A 25,488-nucleotide genomic window follows, 5' to 3' on the forward strand; every position below is an offset into this window, starting at 1 on the left:
GAAAAAAGTTTAAAAAATTAATCTGTATTAAATAGTCTTTTTTGAAAAATTTGAATCCTGTAAAGTGTTCATTTAGAAAGTCATGATCGGCGGCTGGAAAGATAGTACAGTGGGTAGGATGTTTCCCTTGCACAGGACTAACCCGGGTTCAACTCCCCCTCACTGCATATGGTCTGTCCAGCACCACGGGAGTGAGTGCCACTGGGTGTGACCCAAAGCACCCTCCCCGTGATTATCTGCCCATGATTAAAAGCCCACATCTAAAAAGTCATACTGATGAGTACTAGCAAACATTTACAGAATGATTAGACTTCACAAATTCTCAGAAAGTAGAGGACACTTTTTAACTCGTTTAATGATTGTAGCACTAGAATAAAAAATTGGAGCTGGAAAGATCGTACAGGGGTTAGCTGCTTGCCTTGCACACAGCAGACCCAGGTTCTGTTCCTGCACAACATACATCGACTGGGAGTGGTCCCTAAGTGCTGAGCCAGAAGTAACCCCTGAGCACCACCAGTGTGGCAAAAAAAAAACAAAAAACTAGGGCCCAGGAATATAGTACAGAGGTTGGGACACATGCACCCAACCCAGGTTTGAGCCCTGAGCATTGTTGAATGTCACCCTGGAGGCCATTGACCCTTCTGGCCCTGTGCACTGCTGGGAAGGTCCTGGTGGACTCTGGCTCTGCAGGGCCAGGCAGCTGCATCCCTGAGCCCTCACATTGAACCATCATCCTGTGAGAATCTCCACAAGTGGCCCTCAGTTCCCTTGAGTTATGCTTGGGAGGACCTCCCCCCAAGTAATAGAAATTTTAGAACAAAGTATTTTTTACACACAATTCTACAACAACATGCTAATTGGAATTTAGCTCGGGGATAGAGGATTGACCTAACCTCCAAAAACAGTAAAGGGGACAAGGAATGACTCCATGACTCAAATTGCCCACCTTGTGAGTATGAGGTCAGAAGTTTGATCCTCAGTGTCACCCAGCTGCTCTTGAGTGCAGTTCCAGCAGCTTTGTGGCTGGGGAACCCAGTACGTCATCATTGTGTGCAGTCTTTGATACACTGCAGCTAAAGATGTGGGAGCCCCCTGGGCAGGAGTGTCACCCCCAGCAGCGTGTGTATGAGCAACACCATAGTGAGCTCCATGGCTGAATGAGCACCACAGCCTGATGTGTAACCCCGGGAAGCACCGTAACCAAGAGTGTGAACGCCACAGCCAGGCATGGAGCAACCCCCCAGTCAACACAACCAACTAGTAGTGAAAAAGGGAGAAATGTCTATTACATAAGGTATATATGTATGTGACTACTTATAAATAGTAACAATAAAAGCAGAAAAGCATTGATAAAATGTAGCATATATTTGTGATAAAACTAGGAATAAAAGGATACTTCCTCAAACTGTTACAGTATTTATGAAAAACCAAATTAAAATTAAAAGCTGAATGCATTTCTGATAACTTCTGCTACATATGTACACAACCAAACAAAAATAAATTTGCATAGATTCGCATAACTATTTCACTAAGGAAGTTCTAGAAGTGATGAGTAACCGTATGAAAAGATACTCAGTGGGCCAGAGATAGTACAGCAGGCCAACCAGGTTTAATCCCCTGCATCCTGTATGGTCCCCTGAGCACCACCCGAGTAATTCCTGCGTGCAGAGCCAGGGGGAACTCCTGAGCATCACTGATGTGGCTCCAACTGCCCTTTTCCCTGCCCCCAAAAAGGAAAAGGAAAAATGTTCACCATTAGGGAAATGTAAGTGAAAACCACAGTGAGGTACCCTTTTACACCCACTAGGATACCTTTAATGGAAAAACATACCAAGTATTGGCAAAAATGAGAATTTGGAAGTCCATATGTTGCTGGTAAGAATACAAAATAGGGGGCTGAAGAAATATTCAGCAGGCAGGGTGCTTGCCTTGCACACAGTCGACATGGGTTTGATCAGTACCTCACAGTTTCCTGAGTCCCATTAGAGCAGAGCCGTGAGTAAGCCCGGAGCCCCAAGCACAATGCCAATTGTGGCCCCAAAACAACACAGAAATACAAAATGGGCCTTGAAATAGCTTGTAGCACATGCTTTGCATGCAAGAAGCCCAGGTCCAATGCCCAACACCGTATGATGGTATTCCCCCAGGTACCCTCTGACATCATGCCAGGATTAGTCCCATGTGGGCCCCAAATCAAGTAAAAAAGGAAAAATGTAAAACTACATTTAGAATAGTACATTTAGAAAATAGTTTCTTAAACATCTTAATTACCAAATGCTCTAGAAAATCCACTGTTAGATAGCTAAGAAAAATGAATACTTTGTCCACAGAAAGACTTAAAACATGCATGCTTACAGTAAAAATATTTTTTTAAACAGAACCAATTCAAATATTTATCACCTGGTAAGTGAATAAGATGTGGTATATGATTATGAGAAGGAATACACTTCTATGTACTACAAGGATGAAAGAATAAAATTCAGAACTTACGTTGTGACAAAAACTTCATTGAAAGACCACTTACAGGCTGGAGTGATAGCACAGCGGGTAGGGCATTTGCTTTGCATATAACCGACCCGAGTTCGAATCCCAGCATGGTCCCCTGAGCATGGCCAGGAGTAATTCCTGAGTGCAGAGCCAGGAGTAACCCCTGTGCATCGCCGGGTGTGACCCAAAAAGAAGAGAAAAAAAAAAAAGACTGCTTACTATATGATTCTGTATATATATAAAGTGTTCAGAATAGGCAGATTTTCGGAAACTGAAACTCTCAGTCTCCATAGATCTATTTTAAGATTGAATGGGAACCAGTGGATAGGAGGAATTTTTAGACTGATAGAAGTATCCTAGAATTGAGTTGTGCTGTTAATTGTACAGCTCTGTAAATTTACAAAAAACTACCTAATTATACAATCAAAATGAGTACATTTATGACAGATACTTCATACCTCATAAAAGCTATTAGAAAACAGTTAACTGGGCCTGATATTGAAACCCGGTGGTAGAGTGTATGTCTGCCATTGCCCCCGAAGTTAAGTACAGCTCTGGTCACCCCAGTTTCACTACCACTGTATGACCCTTTGCACCACACCAAAAAAAATGTGAGATTTCCAGTGCATTGTAGCCAAATGTGTGCTAGCACTGCAGTTCAAATATTAATAGTGTGTCACCTCTACCCATACACACAATATCACCAAGTGTGCAAACCCCAGCAAAGAACTGCAGCCAGATATGCAAGCACTGTCACTACATGCACAAGCCTGTTTGTAGCAGCAACTACTAATAGGAGGCCTGGAGAGATCTTAACTGGCTGTGCACATCCTTTGCAATCCAGAAGCTTGGGTTTGATCTCCAGGAAACCGTGCCTCCACCCGCTGAGCACTGGGAGTGATGCTGAGCCCAGAGCCAGGCTGTGGGTTCCCCAAAACAAAAACCAAACAGAGGTGGCTGGGGCTGGGTGAGGGAATAAAATATTTGCAACAATAATAGAGCTACTATAGAAGGAAACACATCTGAAATGTATGCTCTAAAATTTCAGCACGATTCTTGGTGGTGTCACTTGAACATTTTTAATTAACTTTTTGGGAGGTCATGCTTCTCTGTGCTTGGGGTTGCTCCCAGCTCTGTGCTCAGGAGCCACTCCCAATGGTACTCGGGACTGTGGTGCTGTCCCTCCAAGTCCCCAACTTTAAGCAGTCAGGAAAGAGAAGCTGCCTGTTACTGTTGCTCACCATTGTTTTGGAGTGGAGGCAACTCTATCCTCGTTGATGGAGTCCAAAAAGGATTCAGTGGTTAGAAAGAGAAAAAGTGAAACCTCATTATTCATAGATGATATATGATTGTCAATATTCAGTGATTGACAGGCTTTTTAAAAATTATTTGTTTAACTAGTGAATCACCATGAGGGTACAGTTACAAATTTATACATTTTCGTGCTCGTGTTTCCCTCATACAATGTTCGAGAACCCATCCCTTCACCAGTGCCCATTCTCCACCACAAATAAACCCAGCATCCCTCCCACCCCCCAGTCTCATCTCCCCCCCCCCCCCTGCCTCTGTGGCAGGGTATTCCTTTTTGATCTCTCTCTCCAGTTGGGTGTTGTGGTTTGCAATAGGGGTGTTGAGTGGCCATCGTGTTAAGTCTCTAGTCTACTTTCAGCATGCATCACCTTTCCCCTGCGTGGCCTCCAACCACATTTTACTTGGTGGTCCCTTCACTATCTGAGCTGCCTTTTCTCCGACAGACTTTCTATAAAGGACCAAGTAATAACTTAGGCATTGTGTACTCTGGCCCCTGGCAGCCACCGAAAATAAGTGAATGGGTATTGCTGTGTTTGAACACACATTTTCAGTAGAAACAGGCAGTGGGGGGCCAGAGCGATAGTATAGTGGGTAGGCATTAGCCTTGCATGCAGCCGACCTGGGTTTAATCCCTAGCATCCCATAAGGTCCCCAGAGCACCATCAAAAGTAATTCCTGAGCATCACCAGGTGTGGTCCAAAATGAAAAACCAAAATACAAACAAAAACAGGCAGTGATCAGTAAAAACGGAGTTGGCCCATAGGCCATAGTTTTTTTTAAACATCTGATTTGTAGGAAATTCTAGATATTTTGTTGACGAATTATCAGAATAAGAGTTAACCATGGCAGGAGCCAGAGACATAGTATGGCAAAAAACACAAACGATTTAAAACAAAAAACTGACCAAGATTGATAAGTACACAATCACAATGGAAAAATTAGTGTTCCTAAACATCACAACTTTAAAATTTAAAAAGTATTGTCATGGGGGCTGGAGCAATAGCACAGCGGGTAGGGCATTTGCCTAGCGCGCGGCCGACCCGGGTTTGATTCCCAGCATCCCATATGGTCCCCTGAGCACTACAGGAGTAATTCCTGAATGCAGAGCCAGGAGTAACCCCTGTGCATTACCAGGTGTGACCCAAAAAAGCAAAAAAAATAAATAAATTAAAAAATATTTTTTAAAAAAAGTATTATCATTTTCAGTACTAATTATACTAATTGGTACCTAGGAATGAGTAAGATTTGTATGACATTTTAGTAAGTGAGTTGGTTTGGGGACCATCCTGGTGCTGCTCCAGGGTCTCTCTGTCTCTGTGTGCAGGGGTAACCCCTGGCGGTGCTGAGGAGACCATAGCTTGTGACAAGAGGGATTCAAACTAGGGGCTAGGGGCTAGAAGACAGTACAATGTGTAAGGAGCTTGCCTTGTTTACAGCTGACTCCATCTCAATCCCCAGTACCACATGTGGTCCCAAGAACCACCAGACTTGACCCAAACCTCGCCTCCTAATAAAAGAACTACCCTATTGGCCCAGGCATTGGATCACCAGATCCTAGCACTGAATTGACCACGTTTGACAGAATATCACTGCGAATGGCTCTGGGGAACACAGAACATGGAGATTTGGGGGAGCAGCTAGTAGATAAAAGTCTGATCTGAAGCCAGCTGTGGGGAAAGTTGAGAACTTTTTACAATTTACAAAACAGAAAAACCAAAAAAAAACTAAAAAACAAACCTATCCCAGGACTCACCATCTTGGCACACTGGTGGTACTAGCTAAAGGATTTAAGTGAAAGATGTTTAAGAACTTATTTTGTGTCACTTAAGCCCAAAGGGAGGCTGACTGACCTATTTCAACAGGAGTGTCCAGCTTTTTTCTCTAAAGCAGAGTAACAGGAAATCTGAACCAGAGTGATGGGAGGCGTCCAGGCACTTGCCTTGTGTGCCCCTGACCTCAGTTCTGTCCTCAGCACTGTATGACCCCCAAGCACTGCCGGGAGCCACCCCTGAGCACTGACCCAGGGGAGGCTGAATCCCTGGGCACCACTGGGTGTGACCCAGACACCATCCCCGCTCCCACCCTCAGAAGAAATACTCCAGTTGAAGGACGTCAGTATATTGAAGACTTAGGTATCTCGCCACAGTCAGGGAGATGAAGTGAGCGTATGCATACTGAATACCGAATTCTTGTAGTGGTCATCTAAAGAAACTGACTATGGGGGTGCCCAGTATAGCTCAGTGGTTAAGGGGGCCTGCTTTGCAAGCATGAGACCCGTCTCCTATCCTGCACACACATGGCAATTGCAGTCCCATCAGCACTGCTGTCTGGGACCCTGGACTCCTTAAAGAGAGTGTGACCAGCAGGTGCCATGGCCACAACCAGATGTGCAGCCTTCAGTAATCCCCACAGCTGACTGCAGACACCGCAGGCAAGCAGTGTGTGATTTCCTTTCTTCAGAAGAGAAGGGGGCTGGGGAATAGAAAATTAAACTTACAAATTGTTTGGGGGCAACGGAAGGTGCAGTGGAAGGCTTCCTTTGTTAGAATTACACTCAAGTCACTACCCCTGCACAAACAATTTCCATCAGTCTTTTGGTGCTTCTCAGTTATGAGCAGACAACAAATATAACTAGACATCTGAGAAATTTCAAAAAAAAAGGGGGGCAGAGCAATAATGTAAGAGGTTGAGTGCTCACTTTGCTCTTGACCAATCAGAGTTCGATCCCCACCATCCCATATGGTCCCCTGAGCTCTGCCAGGAGTGAACCCTGAGCGCAGAGCCAGAAGTAAGCCCTGAACAGTGCCAGGTTAGTATGAAAAATTTGCGGGACTGGAGCGATAACACCAGCAGATAGGTGTTTGCCTTGCACGTGGCCAATCCAGGTTTGATTCCCAGCATCCCATATGGTCCCCCAAGCACCGCCAGGAGTAATTCCTGAGTGCAAAAGCTGGGAGTAACCCCTGTGCATTGCTGGGTGTGACTCAAAAAGCAGAAAAATAAAAGGAATTTGTAATGGAAAGACCCGCAAAAGTGGGGAAATTTTATTGCTTGTTTTTATTGGGGGGCCTTACCTGGTGGTGCTCAGCACTTACTCCTGGCTCTGTACTCAGGAATCATTCCTGGCGGTGCTTTGGGGACCATATTAGATGAACCCAGGTCAGCTGCATGCAAAGGAAATGCCTCACCTATCTCTCCAGCCCCTAGTGGGGAAATGTTTTATAAGTAGAAGCTACATAGGAAGAAGAAAACAAAACTTAAAAACATTTTTGGTGGTGGGGTACACTACCTTTGTACTTCAATACCATAAACATTATTAACACATTGTAACCAGATTACCTAAACTGTAATAAAATTAAGATTCAGTATCCTCAGGAGAAAAGACAAGTCCCTTTAGTAGGCTAGATAGATAGCACAGTGGGTAGGGTGCTGGCCTGTCACACAGGTGATCTGGATTTGATCCTTGGCACCCCATATGGTTCCCCGAGCACCACCAGGAGTGACCCCAGAATGCAGAGCCGGAGTAAGCCCTGAATGTGGCCAGGTGTGAACCATCTCCCCCCAAAAAAGTCACTTTATGATTTTTTGGTACCTGATATTTAAAGGATGCAACAGAGAGAAGCAGAGATTTAGGAAATAGAGAAATGGGGATTTCTACTGGTATTCTACGTTTTATGAGTGATGAATCACAGGGTTTTTTGTTTTTTGTTTTTTTTGCTAGTTGGGGGGTTGTTCAGGGCTCACTTCTGGCTTTGTTGCACAGAAGTGATCCCTTTTTTAATTTTTTTATTGAATCACTGAGATAGACCCTTACAAAGCTTTTCGTGATTAGGTTTCAGTCATACACTGTTCCATCACCCATCCCTCCACGAGGGTAGATTTCCCAGTACCAGTGTCCCCAAGTCCCCAATTTCCCTCCCCCATCACCTCCCATCCAGCCTGCCTTGAGCTCTCTCTCTCTCTCTCTCTCTCTCTCTCTCGCTCGCTCGCTCGCTCGCTCTCTCCCTCCCCCATCCCCATTTTTGGCATTGAGGTTGCAATATACCTAAAAGGTTATCAATCAGATCTATCCCTTTACCTACTCTTAACACTAGCACTCAGTTCTTGTCCAGCATGCTAATTTTCAGCTATTGTTCTGGTCTTCTCTATCTTATATAGAGCTGCAATGAACACCTACCCCCTGCCCCATACACACTTGTGATTGATTCCACCTGTTGACCAGTCTTCCTAGCCCATTTTCCCTGGCCGTGAATATTAGTCTTCTACCATATATCACAAATGAATGCAGTTGTTCTGTATCTGTCCCTCTCTTTCTGACTCATTTCAATCAGCATGATACTCTCCATGTTAATCCACTTAGAGGTGAACTTCATGACTTCATTTTTCCAAACAGCTGCATAGTATTTCATTATGTAGATGTGTCATAGTTTCTTTATTCATTCGTCTGAACTCATCACTCAGGTTGTTTTCAGATTCTGGCTATGGTGAATAGGGCTGCAATGAACACAGGAGTGCAGATGATGTTTTTGCTGTACGTTTTGGGGGCCCCAGGTTATATTCCTAGAAGTGGTATTGCTGGGCCAAATGCGAGCTCAATTTCTAGTTTTTTGAGGAATGTCCATATTGTTTTCTAAAAAAGCTGGACCAGTCAGAATTCCCACCAACAATGCAGGAGAGTCCCTTTCTCCCTGCATCCACACCAGTGCTGGTTTCTCTTGTTCCTTAGGATGTGTGCCAGTTTCTGTGTTGTGTGATATCTCATTGTTGTTTTGATTTGCATCTCCCTGATGATTAGTGATGAAGAGCATTTTTTCATGTGTCTTTTGGCCATCTGAATTTCTTTGATAAGGTTTCTGTTCATTTCTTTGCCCCATTTTTTGATGGGGTTGGATGGTTTTTCTTGTAGAGTTCAACCAGTGCCTTGTATGTCTTTGATATTAACCCCTTATCAGAAGGCTATTAGGTAAATAATTCCATAGGCTGTCTTTGTGTCCTCGGCACTGTTTCTTTTGAGGTGCAGAAGCTTCTTAGATTAATGCGGTCCAGTTTGTTTCCCTTTTGCTCCCACTTGGTTGGTCAGTGGCGTTTCATCTTTAAAGATGAAAGCCTTTAGCTTCAGTGTTGTGGAGGGTTTTGCCTACATTTTCTTCCATATACCTTATGGATTCAGCTCTGATGTTGAGGTCTATAACCCATTTTGATCTGACTTTTGTGCACGGCATTAAATAGCATCTGAATCCATTTTTTTTTTTTGCATGTAGCTGTCCAGTTTTGCCCGCACCACTTGTTAAGTAGGCTTTCCTTGCTTCATAGTTCTGCTCACTTATCAAAGATTAATTGATCATATATTTGAGTATGTCAGGATATTCAACCCTGTTCCAGTGGTCTGCGGGTCTGTCTTTATTAATACCATGATGTTTTAATTACTACTTTGTAATACAGCTTGAAGTTGGGGAAGGTGATGCTTCCCACTCCTTTTCTCCAAGAATTGCTTTAGCCATTCATGGGGGTTTATTGTTCCATATCAATTTCAGGCGTGTTTGATTAATTTCTTTGAAATATGTCATGGGTATCTTTATAGGAGCTTCATTGAATCTGTATAATGCTTTGGGGAGTTTTGCCATTTTGGCAATGTTAATCCTCCCGATCCATGAGTAGGGGGTGTGTCTCCATTTCCTTATGTCTTCTGTTATTTCTTGAAGTATCATTTTGTAGTTTTCTTTGCACAGGTCCTTTACCTCCTTAGTTAAGCTGATTCTGAGGTATTTGATTTTCTGAGCCATGGTTGTGAACAGGTTTTTTTAATATCACTTTCTTCTCTTTCATTATTTGCACATAGGAAAGCCATGGGCTTTGGGTATTGATTTTGTAATCTGCCACTTTACTATATAAATCTATTGTTTCTAGGAGCTTCTTGGTTCTCTTAGTATCATGTCACCTGCAAATAGTGAGAGCTTGACTTCTTCCTTTCTTACCTGGATGCCCTTAGTATCTTTTTCTTCCTTAACTGTGTCATGAATAGAAGTGGCAGGAGTGGGCATCCTTGTCTTGTCCCTGATCTTAGAGGAGAAGCTTTTAGTTTTTCCCCATTGAGAATAATGCTTACTGTGGGCTTGTGGTAGATGGCTTTGACTATATTGAGGAAAGTTCCTTCAATTCCCATTTTGTTAAGAATTTTCATCATAAATGGGTGCTGGATCTTGTCAAATGCTTTCTCTGCATATATTGATATGATCATACTTTTTTATCTTTTTTTATATGATGAATTATGTTGATTGAATTGCAAATATGAAACCATCCTTGCATCCCTGAGATGAATCCCACTTGGTCATGGTATATGGTTGTTTTTTGGTTTTTGACTTTTCTTTTGCTTTTTGGGACACACCCAGCAATGCTCAGAGGTTACTCCTGGCAGTGCTCAGGGGACCATGTGGGATTCTGGGGATCGAACCTGGGTCAGCCACATGCAAGGCAAATGCCTTTTGCTCTGGCCCCAGGTATATGATCTTTTTGATGAGTCATTGAATTCTATTTGTTAATATTTTGTTAAGGATCTTTGCATCTGTGTTCATTAGGGATATCAGCCTGTAATTTTCTTTTTGTGTGGTTTCTCTGTCTGCTTTTGGTATCAGGGTGATGTGTGCCTCATAAATCTGTTTGGGAGTATTTCTCTTTCTTCAATTTCCTGAAAAGCTTGAAAAGGACTGGAAGTAGGTCCTTTTTAAAGGTTTGGAAGAACTCACTAGTGAATTCATCTGGACCTGGGCTTTTGTTTCTGGGAAGACTTTTGATTACCATTTCAATTTCCTTGATGGTGATAGGTCTATTCAGGTATTCCAAATAGAAGTGATCCTTCTTTTGAGATTCGAGGGACCCTATGGGGTGCTGGGGATAGAACTTGGGTCAGCCGCCTACAAGGCAAACACCCTACCTGCTTACTATCACTCTGGCCTCTCTCTCTCTCTTTTTTTTTTTTTTTTTTTTGCTTTTTGGGTCACACCCAGCAATGCTCAGGGGTTACTCCTGGCTTTGCACTCAGGAATTACTCCTGGCGGTGCTTGGGGGACCATATGGGATGGCGGGGATCGAACCCGGGTCGGCCACATGCAAGGCAAATGCCCTACCCGCTGTGCTATCGCTCCGGTCCCTCTGGCCTCTTAATTCTATGTTTTAATTATGTTCTCTTCTGTAGATGTGATGCAACTTTAAAAAAAAGCTCTACTTGTTTCTGTTTGGGGGCAATACCCAGCAGTGCTCAAGGGTTACTCTGGGTTTGTGCTCAGGGATCACTCCTGGTGGGCTCAGGAGACCATGTATGGTGCTGGGGATCAAACCCAGGTACCCACACACAAGGCAGGTGCCCTGCTCACTGTACACTTTGTCCAGCCCCACAGTTTGAAACTTTAAAGTAATGTTTCCAGGAAGAAAATAATCCTTTAAAAAGTAGGTAGGAATGGTGAGTAAGGGTGAAAATAAGGTTAACTGGGCTTATAGTTCTGTAAATTCTAGTGAGAAGGGCAAAAATATGACTGTCAATAAGTCCTTATATTGATGATAACTGGAGGTTTTGTTGGCTTGATTCATCCTACAGGTGTACAGAAGATGGTTGTCCACATAAGAAATTCTTTCACACTCGTTTTCTCATGCGAATGAGATTAACACCAGACTGTTCCAAAATGTTGATCTCAACGTCCTCTGGGTATCTCTTGATTTTGCATGATCTTGACTTAACTAAGTCGTTAGAAGTAGGCAGCTATCCCATTTTGAGAGCAAGAAGAACTACATCAAGTTCAGGTAAGCTTTGCATTTTTTATTAAATAATTTTCCAAAGAAGCTTAGGCATTGATTCTTCTATATTTCCATTATGAGAATGATAAGAAGGGAGGAAAATTGAAAGACTTTTGAAAATTTTTAAATTTTAATTATTTTTGGCTTGGGGCCACCCAGCAGTGCTCAGGAATCACTCCGGAGGTGGTGTTTGGAGCCAGTGGGACTGAACTCAATCCAGGGATTGAACCTGGAGTGGCCACATGCAAGGCAAATGCCTTACCTGATGCACTAGCTCTCTGGCCCCTCAAAGACATTTTTTGCAAAGTTCAGCAAGAGCTTTTTTCCCAAGGACTTATAATAGTCTACATTTATCTTTTTTTTTAATTTTTTAATTTGCTTTTTGGGTCACACCCGGCGATGCACAGGGGTTACTTCTGGCGGTGCTCAGGGGACCATATGGGATGCTGGGATTCGAATCCGGGTTGGCTGCATGCAAGGCAAACGCCCTACCCACTGTGCTATCGCTCCAGCCCCGTCTACATTTATCTTTATCATTACTTTTTAATGACAGAAGAATGCTAACTTTAAAATAATTTTTTTAGTTCTCTGCCAACCTGTCATCAGTATTTTAAGACATCACTGCCTAAGAATTAGTGATTGTATCAATCATTTCTACAACCTTCTGGAGCCCAGCAAAGTCTTTAAAGCATAGTATAAAGTTTTGATTTTTTTTTATGGTCTTTATTAGAGCCTAAACTTCCAGATACTCAGATGTAGGTAGCCGGTGCTCTCTTATTTAAGTATCTTCTTCCTAAAACTATTGTTCCTTATTTCGATTTAAGTGATATTCGGGCTCAGGAAAACGTGTTTCCTACAATTTATGGATTTTATATGATTGAAGTTATATTTCACCTACCTTTGCAAAAAAAAAAAAAGGGGGGGGGACTTGTCTGAGAATTGGCCTGTTTAAGAGTGTGCTCATATTCATAAGAGCCAAGAAAAAAAGACAGGTGTCTGGAACATAGAATGTTCATAAACTGCTTTTAAAAATCCGCTCCAGGGTTAAGAGGTGGCTGAGGGGGCTGGAGTACATCCTTCGAGTTCGGGAGATCGAGGGTCTGTTCTGAAATATGTCATTGCAGTTCTTTCAGATTCAGAATTATCTCTTTTGGTTAGGGGGCCACACCCAGGGGTTACTCCTGGCAGTGCTCAGAGGACCATGAGGTGGCGGGGGTGCAAAGCCTGTGTGCCAGCTTATTGGGTACCTTTCTCTCAGGTTCAACATTAATCAGCCTTAGCCTAGTGGAAAAGGGCGGCTTAGAAGGTCTACGTAACCTTTATTTTTTTCCACTTAAAACCAAGAAGGTTTTCTGATTTCTGTTCTAAGAGTAATTCTAATACAAATACTTAATCATGGGATTTAGGTTAAGAAGGCTCCATAGAGGGGGCTGGAGCGATAGGACAGAGGGTAGGGCATTTGCCCTGCACGCGGTTCGATTCCCAGCATCCTATATGGCCCCCTGAGCACCGCCAGGAGTAATTCCTGAGTGCATGAGCCAGGAGTAACCCCTGTGCATCACTAGGTGTGACCCAAAAAGCAAAAAAAAAAAAAAGGCTCCATAGAAAGGTACAGTCACTAGGAAAGTGTGATGAGAGAGATTACTATTTGATATTCATTTTATTTTTCCTCAGATTTTAATGTCAACTTTGTATTCCATTGCAAAGGTAGCATTTACCTAGTTCCGAGGGGGACAGTAGATGTTTTTGATGGACTTTCAGAAGGATGTTACTGTTCGTGTTCTCGGCAATGGGCCCCATTGCTTGGACCCTATTCTAATACTGGGGAGTAAACTGAAGTAGCTCAGTTTTCAGTCGCTACTGAAATTTCCTGGTCCATTTCAGCAGTCAAGGCTGGGAACCAAAGGTGCTCCTATATTTATTGGATTTCTTTTTTCATTTTTATTTCACTTAAGTCACTGATATAAAAGCTTTTAGAAAGGGACCAGTACTGGGGCTGGAGAAATAGTGCAGGAGGTAAGATGCCTGCCTTGCACACAGCTCAGGTAGCATCGCTGGTGTGCGATAGGTCCCCTGCATTCTGCCAGGAGTGACTCCTGAGGGCAGAGCCAGGAGTAAGCCCTGAGCCTTACCCAGTGTGGAGGGAAAAAAAAGGAATGAGTACTTAGCACGTGTGCATCATTTTAACTGTATGGTTCAAATACATAAGTTGAAGAGACACTGGAGATGTGACTCAGGTGGTAGAACACACACCAGGCATACACAAGGTCCCAGGTAGGGTCCCTGTGTCACCTCCTGAGCACCACCAGGTGCAGCCTGGGGGTCCCGGAGAAAAGAGGGTAAGAGACATTACCAGAGTTTTGCTGGGTTTATTGTCAGGCTGTTTTGTATTTTCAAGATCTGACCACTTCATCAAGTTCACCTGGTCCTAGAGTCTCTGCTTCACCTTGTCATCATAACGAGTCTAATTCGTCTTCTGAGAAACACATGTCACGAGCCTCACAGAGAGAAGGTAGGTTGAACATTTGATCTTAGAATCCTGCAACGATAAACTTTACCTAAAAACTTATGTAAAATTCATAAAACAAAAGTCTATCATGGGGAACTGGAGAGATAGCACAGCGGGTAGGGCATTTGCCTTGCACGAGGCCGACCTGTGTTTGATTCCCAGCAATCCATATGGCCCCCTGAGCGTAGCCAGCAGTAATTCCTGAGTGCAGAACCAAGGAGTAACCCCTGTGCAGTGCCGGCTATGACCCAAAAAGGAAAAAAAAAAAAAAAAAGTCAGGTATTCAAGGGTCCAGTACTACGTAAAATCCATAAAAATACAAGTCAGTAGAGATGAGGCTGTTTCTTGCCAGCCAGTCATCATTTTCAAAAGCATGACCAAGATCTCTGGCCTCAGACCTTGGAGTTTGCATGTAGTTTTCTTTTCTGTACTAGTAGCATTTGGTTTTGAGAAGAAACTGCTTATCCATGTTCCTCTGGACATGAAAACTGTGATGTCTTTCTTTAAATTTTTAACCTTTAAAGGTTTATAATTTTTTTAAGTTTATTAATGATTGTTAGACATGACTGTTACCATAATGAGATTTCCAAGTATAAAATAAAATTTAATGCAATATACTTTCAATGCCAGAGTTGAAAACTTACTTCTATAAATGAAAATAGGCATTTTATTGAATGGTTTAATTTTCTTATTTACATAGGTGAAAATCATATAGCAATCATAAATTGACTTTAACTTATTTGTTTTCTGAGCATTCTGTTTGCCATTTCATTTTGTTGAAGCAAGCAATATAAAATAAATTTGTTATGTGACTAGGGGGCAGGTTGGGGTTGGGAAGGGAATGGGACATTGGTGAAGGGAAAGTCACACTGGTGGTGTTGAAATACTAAATGACTAAAACAACTGTATTAGGAACAATTTTGTAAAACACGATGTTTTAATAAAAATTAAAATTTTTTAAAATAAATTTTTAAACTTTTGTAAGGAATATGACATTAGTAATACCGACTTCCTTTGGCAGCGATTTTCACCGAGGGCTAGGAGGAAGGAAATGGTGGGCAGTAGCATAGTACCAGGAATATGCTAACTGTCAGTGTTCTCCAGCCCTTGTTTCCATGCACCCCTTTATGAGGTTATCCTCCCTCACCTCCAAAGTTAAAGGTCTGTTTGTTACATTTAGTACTCTCCTTGGGAGCCATAATCCTGTTCCTAGCCTTTTATTTATATAAATGCAGTCTTTGGGCACTCTGTATGTTCCCCACCCACCCCCCCAAATCCAGCAAGGAGTGATCCCTTGATACAGAGCCAGGAGTATATTACAGAGCCAGGAGTCATCCCTGAGCACCACCACCGGGTGTGGTAAAAACAAACAAACAAAACCACTTTTGTTTGAGGGATTGGAGCAGTAGCATAGCAGGTAGGGCACTTGCCGTGCATGAAACAGACCAGGTTCCATCCTCGGCATCCCCTATGGTCCCGTGAGCCTCATCAGGGTGCTCCCTGAGTGCAAAGCTAGGCGTAAATCCTGCCTACTGCTGGGTGTGACCCAAAACAAAAATAAACTTGTCAAAAACTTCAGTCTTCATGGCTTCTAAGTAGTTCCTTCTCTGGACTAAAGAGCACCAGTTTTGTTTTCTTTTCTTTTTGGGTCACACCCGGCGATGCTCAGGGTTTACTCCTGGCTCTGCACTCGGGAATCATTCCTGGGGGTGCTCAGGGGACCATGTGGGATGCTGGGAATTGAAACCCGGGTCAGCCGCGTGCAAGGCAAACGCCCTACCCGCTGTGCTATCGATCCAGCCCTTTGAGCACCAGTTCTTTTAAGAAGAAAACTGCCCTTTTTATTTTCTAGATCCCTTTCAGGTTATGGAACCTTGATTCCTATTTAAAGAGCATTTCAGATGTTGCTCCAAAGCACAGAAAGGATCTAGTAAGTCTTAGATCCCTGATGATTCCTGCTGCTGGAACGTGGGTTCTTCAGCCATACTCCTTCCCACCCCTCCCCCTGGGACACTGGCGCACTCCCCCATCCACAGCGGGGCACGATGTTCTTTCCTGGGTGGCGTCTTAAGGAGCAGACAGTCTAAATGAAGGCAGTGCTGGGCGTGGCTGCCAGAAATCAAAGCCCTGGTGAGCTCTCACTCAGAGTAAGAGTAACAAAGTCTTACTCTCTGGAGAAAACAAGTATCACCTTGTAACTTTCTTTATTGTAGGAGTTTCCCCTCGAAATAGTCTTGAAGTCTTAACCCCTGAAGTTCCTGGTGAGAGAGACCGCGGAAACTGCATCACATCCTTACAGCTGCACCCAAAAGGCTGGGCCACTCTTCTCCGGTGCTCGAGCAATACTGATGACCAGGAGGTACGGACGGCCGCCCTTCAACCTTCCGCAGGACTCTCAGATGGCCACTGCCGCGTGTGCCCATGCTGTGTCTCCCTTAAGAGCCCTCTTCCTAGGGCCCGTGAGACAGCACAGCGGGTAGGGCATGTGCCTTGCACAGGGCCAACCCAGGTTCCATCCCCAACACCCCGAGCCCTGCTAAGAGTGATCCCTGAGCACAGAGCCATGAGTAAACCCTGAACACTGTCGGTCTTTTTTGGCCTCATTCCCCCACCACACACACACACACAAAAAAAAAAAAACAAAAAACCCTTTCTCCTCCCTCCACTCCAGCCTGAGTATGGCACATTGGGAAGTACCAGCTTCTAAATTCTAGCATCCTCTATCTCTCAGTGTTAAGTAACATATAGCAAACATGATTGAGAAATTTCAGCCAAGTTGGCTAAACATGAAACTTTTTTTGCTTTTGATTTTTGGGTCACACCCAGTGATGGTAAAGGTGAAGTTTTGATAAGCCAGTTTAATATTATGCTTTTCGGGCCAGAGTGATAGCACAGCAGGAAGGGCATTTGTCCGAGTTCAATCCCTGGCATCCCATATGGTCCGCCGAGCACTGCCAGGAGCAATTCCTGAGTGCAGAGCCAGGAGTTACCCCTGAGCATCACTGGGTGTGCCCATGCTGTGTCTCCCTTAAGAGCCCTCTTCCTAGGGCCTGTGAAAAAGAAAAAAGAAAAAAAGCATTTCTCAGTTTTTTTAAAACTAGGGAAAATTGGGCAGAGAGAGAGAAAGCTCAATGGGGTAGCGTACACGCTTTGCATGCAGGAGGCTCAGGTTGATCCCTGGCACAAGCTACAGGTACTTTGAACTTTGCCAGCTGTGGCCCCAAAACCAAAAATAAACAAGTGAAAAAACAAGGTGAAAGAGGGAAAGTCTCAGATGATCTTGTCATTACTCCGGAAAGCAAGTGTCTTCTGAGGATTATGTTAGTTCCAGAGAGCTTTGGAATTGTATAGGACAGGCATTCTAAGGGCTTAACTGTCCTAAACCTAGAATTTTTGTCTGCCAAGATTATTGTTGTCACGGGGCTGGAGCGATAGCACAGCGGGTAGGGCGTTTGCCTTGCACACGGCCGACCCGGGTTTGATTCCCAGCATCCCATATGGTCCCCTGAGCACCGCAGGGAGTAATTCCTGAGTGCAGAGCCAGGAGTGACCCCTGTGCATCGCCAGGTGTGACCCAAAAAGCCAAAAAAATTAAAAAAAGATTGTTGTTGTCAGGAAAAGGAATTTTCATATAGTGATCACAGTGGCCTTAGAGAATAAAAGACTTGAGGCCAGAGAGATAATGCAGGGAGTGAGACACTTGCCTTGCAGACTTACCATTCCCAGTTTCATGTGGTCCCCTGAGCAACACTGGTATCTTTTTTAGGGTGCCAGGGGGTGTTCGCCCACCCAGTGGTGCACAAGGCTTACTCCTGGCTCTGCACTCAGAAACTATTTGTGCTCAGCGACCATATGAGATGCTAGGGGCCAAACTCGGGTCGGCTGCATGCAAGGCAAGTGCCCTGCCTGCCGTATGATCACTCCATACCCCAACTCCACCACTACTGGGAGTGGCCCCTGGATATCACCAGGTGTCAGCCAACACGCCTGAAAATAATAAAGGACTTAAAACTGCTACAGAATAATCTTAGCTTATGAAGATAAGAAGAAATAGACCCACAAGTTTCATTACTAGAGATAGTATTCATCTGAATAATTTCCTGCAACAATCTGGTTTGGGCAATTTTTAATGTTTTCAGTGGTCTGTTTTGAGCTTTTAAAAATTAAGGAATAGGGGCCAGAGCGATAGCACAGTGGGTAGGGCATTTGCCTTACATGCGGCTGACCCAGGTTCAATACCCGCATCTCATTTGGTTTCCCAAACACCGCCAGGAATAATTCCTAAGTGCAGAGCCAGGAGTAACCCCTGAGCATCACCGGGTGTGACCTAAAAATACGCCCTCCCCCCCAAAAAATTAAGGAATACCGTTGTAAGCATTGTTTGATTTGTTTTCCTTCTCTGCTCCTAGTGGACTTGTGTCTATGAATTTCAAGAAGGGGCCCCCGTGCGACCCGTCTCCCCTCGCTGTTCTCTGCGACTGACTCACTACATCGAAGAAGCTAACGTAGGCAGGGGCTATATCAAAGAACTTTGCTTCAGCCCAGATGGGCGGATGATTTCTTCCCCGCACGGCTACGGGATTCGCTTGTTGGGATTTGACAAACAATGCAGTGAACTCATCGACTGTTTGCCCAAAGAAGCCAGTCCCCTGCGGGTCATCCGCTCTCTGTACTCTCACAACGACGTGGTCCTGACGACGAAATTCTCTCCAACGCATTGTCAGATTGCCTCAGGGTGCCTTAGCGGACGGGTTTCTTTGTATCAGCCAAAGTTTTAGGCACAACAGTACATCCCAACGAGGAACTGCTCTGGTATGTGACGTACAGATTGCTTCCATTTTAGCCGAAGTATTTCCTTTGTAGAAGATCTCATCAGTTTGGGTCCCGATCCTGGTTCTTGTGGGTCCATGAGCATCCATCCCTGTGAGCGGAGCGTGTGGCCATCGGGCTTCGAGGGGGCCCCCCCGCCAGGTCAGCCTCCCGACAGCGGCGTCCTGCGCTCCCGGTTCCTCTGCATGGTGACTCTTGTCAGATTGATTTCTCTCCATGACTTTCACCTTTCCGTTGTTGTTGTTGTTCCGGTATGAATTTCACGGACGTTTGGCAGGAGCTTAGGTGGGAGGAAACCCACGACTGTAGTGTTGAATAAAGCCCAGAGGTTTGATAATTGGCACACTGGTTGTTGATAAAAGAAATTCTATCTTGACTTCTCAGTACATTGGGCCTTTGCAGTTGCTATTACATCTCTCCCCAGTGAGCACAGATAATGGCATCATTCTCATTCCTGTTGGACAGCCTTGCGACAAAATGTCTTTTTTTCCTGTCAAAATTATCAATTTTTTTTTCCCTCAGCAAAGAAGGATTCTGTTGTGAAATTCTAGGGAAAAAAAGATCGCCACCGCTCTGTAATTTTTTCTTAATGAACTTGAAAACCCCCAGCATGTACCCTTACTTGGTATTTTGATCCTGTTGACTGTGTTAGAAAGGAAACATGGAGAAAGAATGGACTTTGGTCGTTTCTTTTGTATAGAAAATGATTTATTTATTAGATTAGCACTCTCTCTGGCCTCAGAGTGACGCGAGCAAAGTGACTTAGATTTCTGTAAGAAACGATTAATTTATTAGGGTAGTAACTCGCTTTGGCCACCGAGTGATGAGAACAAAGTGACTCAGATTTCTGTCTTCTCTGCCCGCTTCTCTGACTCACACGTGGAGATGTTTTCTAGTCTCGGAGTGGGGCGGTGAGTTAGGGAGCAGCGCCTCTGTCACTCGTCTTTCTTCCTGTAAGCCCGGGGCGCCAGTTCAGCGCTCTTTCGTTCGTGAGGGGAGATGTCTAACTTTAGTCGTGACTTGAATGTCAAGATCAAGAGCGAACCTGAAGCCCTTCTGCTGTGCTGTCAACGGAACACGGCGACTACGCCCACGAGCAGGGCCCCACACGGGGCTGCTGAGGCGAGCGGCCTTTTTCCAGTCCCCTCAGAGAAAGGCGCTGAGCTCAGGAGGGAGGGCTGGAGTCTCACGCACCGCGGGCCGCCCCTTCCCTCTCAGATCTCATTCTCTAAGGCAGGGGGTTCTCAAACATTAGGGTACAGTCAAATAATCGGGGCGCTTGGGAATCTGTGTGGAAACCTGGCCCGCAATTGAGGAGGTTCTGATTTAGCCAGGGAGAAAATCAATCCCCACAAGTAATCTTTATTCCAGTGATCCCGGCCCACAGTTGGAAAAATAACACCCAAAAAAAAAAAAAATCAGTAAACTTTCTGTACCCACCAGGTGCTTAATTAACACAACTCCCAGAAGGTGTTTCTGTCATTGAAATTTTTAAAAATATAAATAAGCAAATGACAAGGAGAGATAGAAGATAACTGAACCGCTGTCAGTCTCCTTATTTGACCAGTGTGAACCGTGGTGGCCTGAGGCCCCGCAAAACAGGGGCCGAGTCAGGACAGGAATCCAAGTCCCCTCATTCCTTGCTCAGGGCAATTCGTACTGTATATATTCTCTCAGTTTGAAACGATGATTTCTGAACAATTTGTCTTTAGCTCTATTATCGTGAATACCCTTTAAGCAGTAGATTAAATAGGAAGGCATGGGACTAGATGCTGGGAATTCCAGCCAGCAGAGGAAAAGCATTTAAAACCTCACAGAAGAACTTAACCCAAATACATGAATAAAAATGACATTTTGGGACTAGAGAAGTAGCCCGACGGGCTGGAGGGCGTGCTTGGCATGCAGGAGGGCTGGCCTGATACTTGATACTGCCTGGTCCCCCAGCACCGCCAGGAGCAGCCTTAGAGCACCGTGGGTTTGGCCCCAAAGTAAGGGGGGTAGGAGGGGAATTAAAAAACAATTAAAAGGTATTTCTTTTTAGGATCTATTGAAATGGCCATTCACACACATCTATACCAGTGGCATCTCCCTTGGAACAATGTGGGCTCTAGGACAGAATGTTAAAAATTAGATAATTGTTTTAAAAAATTGCCTCAGGGCACAAGGCCGACCCCAGTTCAATTCCCAGCATCCCATATGGTCCCCTGAGCACTGCCAGGGGTAATTCCTGAGTGCAGAGCCAGGAGTAACCCCTGTGCATTGCCGGGTGTGACCCAAAAAGCAAGAAAAAAAAATTATTTAATTTTGCCTCAGGAACTGGGGAGATAGTTTAAGGGTTAAGGTACTTGCCTAGAATGTGACCAACTCCAGCTTAATTCCCCACAATGTGTGGTCCCCGATTACCACCTGGAGTGATCCCCAAGTGCTGAGTGATGAGTAGCCCCTAAGCATTACCAGGTATGGCCCCAAAACTAAAAATACATACATACATATATAGATGTATATATATATATATATATATATATATATATATATATCCACAAAGCACAGTGAAAACCCAGCAGGAAATACTATAAATTTTAAAAATAAGTATTTAAAAGAAATAGTTTTGGACACAAAAACTATTTTTGTTGGTATTATTCACAACAAGAAATCATTAAAAATATGTACTGATAAAATTTCATTTTCTGTATAGATAAAAGAAAATTTCATCAATTGCATCCCTTTGGAGAGGACTTCACATTAAATGGTGGGTTCACATGTTCCCCAACTCGATAAATTCAGTCTGATTCTAGTTCTCGAACCCCTGTCAAGGATATCACGGGTCAGACAGTGTACACACTGTACTACTAACCCCCACAAAATCCTTACAAGGTAGAGGGGCAAGAGAATGTACTAGTTTTGGAGTACAAGGAGGGTCAGCAGATTTAAGTGATTGGCCTGAAGTCAGAGCGTGGCCAGCTGGGGGCAGCACTGGGGCTCAGGCCTCGGTCTGTTGTGGTCCCTTGCCTAATGCTCACTCCTCCACTGGGTCCCTTAGTTTGTAAAGATGGTACGCTGGCCTGTTTAGCATCATCTGGGAGCTCCTTTATTACAGAGCTGGCTGATTTTCACCATGTAAAAGAAGACTTTTAAGATGAACAATTCCTGGGGCTGGAGCGATAGCACAGTGGGTAAGGTGTTTGCCTTGCACACAGCCTACCCGGGTTCAATTCCCAGCATCCCATATGGTCCCCTGAGCACTGCCAGGAGTGATTCCTGAGTGCATGAGCCAGGAGTAACCCCTGTGTATCCCCAGGTTTGACCCCAAAAAGCAAAAAAAAAAAAAAAAAGATGGATAATTCCTACTAGGATTACTATCGTAAGCTACAGGCCGTACAATAGTCCATTCCTAACTAAAACACCTCAAAGTATGTATAAAGGAAGTGGAGGATAAGTATGAAATTAGAGACACACAGAGGAGAGTTGAAAACTAACAGTCAGGGGCCAGGAATGTTGGCTCAGCAGTGAGGGCATGCCTTGCATGTGTGGGTCCCCTAGGTTCCATCCCCAGCCCTCCCCCAAAACAATAAAATTAACATCTAACAAACTCAACATAATGACCTTTGTCCTCTTTGAGCTGCCGTCACCATCAAAATGTTACCAGAGGATAGTAATAAAGGAATTAAAGGACATCAGGGATGCTATAACAGTGGAAGAAATTACCCCTTACAATTTTGAGGCCCCATTTCACATAGAGTATAAAAATCTAACCTGACATTTTTATTCAGTTTTATTCAGTCATTTTTATTCATGGTGATTGGCAAATGTATTATAATTGGTAATATGGTAAACAGTATAAATCATACTTCTGTCTTAAAAGGCTTTCTGCAGAACAATGTGATAATGCTATGTGGAGTGGTTGCAGGAACATCAAATACTATTTTATTTTCAGTTATGAAAAATGGAGTGGCTGAAGCAGAAAACAAGTCTATGTTCGTTTTTGTTTTTTTTTTCAAGTGTGTGGTCTTTTTTTCTCAGAAACCCAAAGAACACAGACATTTTGTTATTTCTCCTCGGTACACCCCTGAGAAGAGGCTTTACCAAAAAAAAATTTAGGGAAACAAAGAGGAAGAACATTAGGAAAATGTTAACAGGAAAAATTTTCTGGAAATCAAAGAAGGTAAATCACACATTCCCCACTCCTACAGAGAGAACCAAGATGATGTATCAAGTTGTTTTCTAGAAAGTGCAATATAGGAAAAACACTTAGATCTTTTAGCTGCTTAGCATTTACCGTACTAGTCGGAATATTGGTATTGGCACCGTAAGTATATTTTAAGCTTGTATTTGATGCAGGAGACATAGTCTGATAACCAATGACAATCATCCCCACTGAGTGACCGACTAGCAGTCACTGAGAGCTTAGAAAATTCACTCAGTAACATCCTGTGTTGGTCTTGAAGGAAACCATATTATGTGAATTTTTGAATAACTAATGCATATCTCTTAAGTGCCAAAATTTAAAACTTGTAATTATTTTTGATGCAAGTCTTTCAGATGTTAGTATACCTCCCTGCCTTCTATTTAAATGCATGTCCAGTGTCATTCACTTTGTCATGATGAAAAGTAAAAATTATATTTATAATGTGTTACAAAATCCCAATGAGCTCTGATGTATATATATATAAAACTTCATTAAATATAAAGGGCTATACAAAAATGAATATCAATTATTATAAAGTAATTCCCTGGGCCCTGAGGTACATAAATCATTTGCCTCAGATTGCTGTTTTTTTTTATTTTAATTAAAAAAAAAAAAAAAGTATGTCCGCCAAGTAGTTTTGTCTCCTACCACCTAATGAGTAGGCCTGTCTCCAGCTTCCGGAGGCTTCCACGTCCTGCTACGTGCTGTGTTCATCCGTTGTGAGCTGGGGCATGAGACAACCAAACCCACGTCGTGCCTGAAGAGCTGTAACGGGCTCTGGGCGCGTATTCTTTGAGACGTTCTTTTGGTTGTTTACTCCTTTCCCACAGCTCACGATACCTTCTGGACGACAGAAGTTCCCAGCTAAGTCTAGGCTAGAGACTTTTCAGTTGCCACTAAGTAGAATATTACAAACTAAGTATGCTGCTAGATTAAGGAATAAATAGCAAAGTACCAAAGCAACAACAAAGGCTCTGTATTTGTACAGGGGTCTTTTATGCTTTCAAAAATTAAAATAAAAAAAAAAGAAGAGTGTGGGGCGGGTGGGGGGGTGGGGGGAGAAAAATAACAAAAATAAAATCTAGACTTAAAAGAGTATTTTTGATGTCATTAAACTTTGTCAATGACCATTTAAATATATAAGCATCACTATTACAAAAATCCCAGTTTAGTTTCATTGCAAAATAAAATTGTAACAAACCTTGCACCCAAAAAAACACTTTCTAAGCATCTCTACTTACATGATGATGAATATTACTATCGAAAGGAAAGTCTCAAAGTTGTCTGTATGCTGCTCTCTTGAGTTATAAATGAATTAGTAAGTGTGGATTTTATCAAAAACTTCAAGGAATACATGCACTTCCTCTGTGTGTATGTAAATGTCATAAATTAAAATGTCACCCAGCGATAATAAAATAATTTTTTTAATTTAAATCTGGTTCAAAGCGTTTAAACTAGAAAGTGCAGCTTTTCTAAGTGTCTCATTTAGATGTCATGGTTTTTACATTAAAGGTTGAGTATTTGAATTTTCTTTTAAACTTTACATCTTTCTTTTGCAAACTGTGCTTTCTGGTAAATTTTCAGGAAATTGGAAGTGTTCCAGATACTATACTGGACACCAGAAAGTTTTCTCACAAGGTTCTAAGGTGCTGTGTGTTTTTATGCTAGACTGTAAGCTCCTTGAGGGCAGGGACTGTCTTATTTATTCTTGTATCCCCAGTGCCTGGGACAGGATCTGACAAGAGTAGTTGTTCAATAAATATTTGTTGATTGAATCAAGTGAACTTTTAGTGTATGTGACCTCAAGTTCCCACAAAGCCAAAATATGAAGTACAAGTTATTCAGCACTAGAGGAAACCATCATTTATTATTACACTGAACAGAATGTATTCTTTCAGGTAAGATATGTTCTGACATGGGGCCAGAGTGACAATACAGCAGCTAGTAGGGTCTTCGCCTTGCATGCAGCTGACCCAGGTTCGATCCCTAGCATCCCAAATGATCCCTTGAGCACTGCCAGGAGTAATTCCTGACTGCAGAGCCGGGAGTAACCCCTGAGCATCATGATAATGATTTTTAAAATTTAAATCTGGTTCAAAGCATTTAAACTAGAAAGTGCAGCTTTTCTACGTTTCACATTTAGATGTCATGGTTTTTACATTAAAGGCTGAGTATTTGAATTTTTTTTTTAAATTTTACCACAATCTTCCTTTTGCAAACTCTGCTTTCTGGTAAATTTTCAGGAAATTGGAAGTGTTGTAGATAATATACTGGAGTATATTCCTGAGTGAAGAGCCGGGGGAACCCCTGAACATCGCCAGGTGTGACCCAAAAACAAAAAAAGAGCTAAGCATTTCTGGGGCCGTAGAGACAGTAT

At 43.2% G+C, this 25,488-nt stretch overlaps 1 protein-coding gene across 1 annotated transcript in view; it reads left to right on the plus strand.

The window, feature by feature from the left end:
• DCAF10 (DDB1 and CUL4 associated factor 10) overlaps nucleotides 1-24,886 on the plus strand; it is a 49,261-nt gene extending 24,375 nt beyond the window's left edge. Inside the window, exons 4-7 of the mRNA XM_055123649.1 lie at nucleotides 11,390-11,592; nucleotides 13,985-14,098; nucleotides 16,309-16,454; nucleotides 18,505-24,886. Of these exons, the coding sequence (XP_054979624.1) occupies nucleotides 11,390-11,592; nucleotides 13,985-14,098; nucleotides 16,309-16,454; nucleotides 18,505-18,873 (832 nt within the window). The 3' untranslated portion in view covers nucleotides 18,874-24,886. The remainder of the gene's footprint in view (nucleotides 1-11,389; nucleotides 11,593-13,984; nucleotides 14,099-16,308; nucleotides 16,455-18,504) is intronic.
• The last annotated feature ends 602 nt before the right edge of the window (nucleotides 24,887-25,488 follow it).

The sequence above is a fragment of the Sorex araneus genome, chromosome 1, assembly GCF_027595985.1.
Source record: "Sorex araneus isolate mSorAra2 chromosome 1, mSorAra2.pri, whole genome shotgun sequence".
Taxonomy (NCBI): domain Eukaryota; kingdom Metazoa; phylum Chordata; class Mammalia; order Eulipotyphla; family Soricidae; genus Sorex; species Sorex araneus.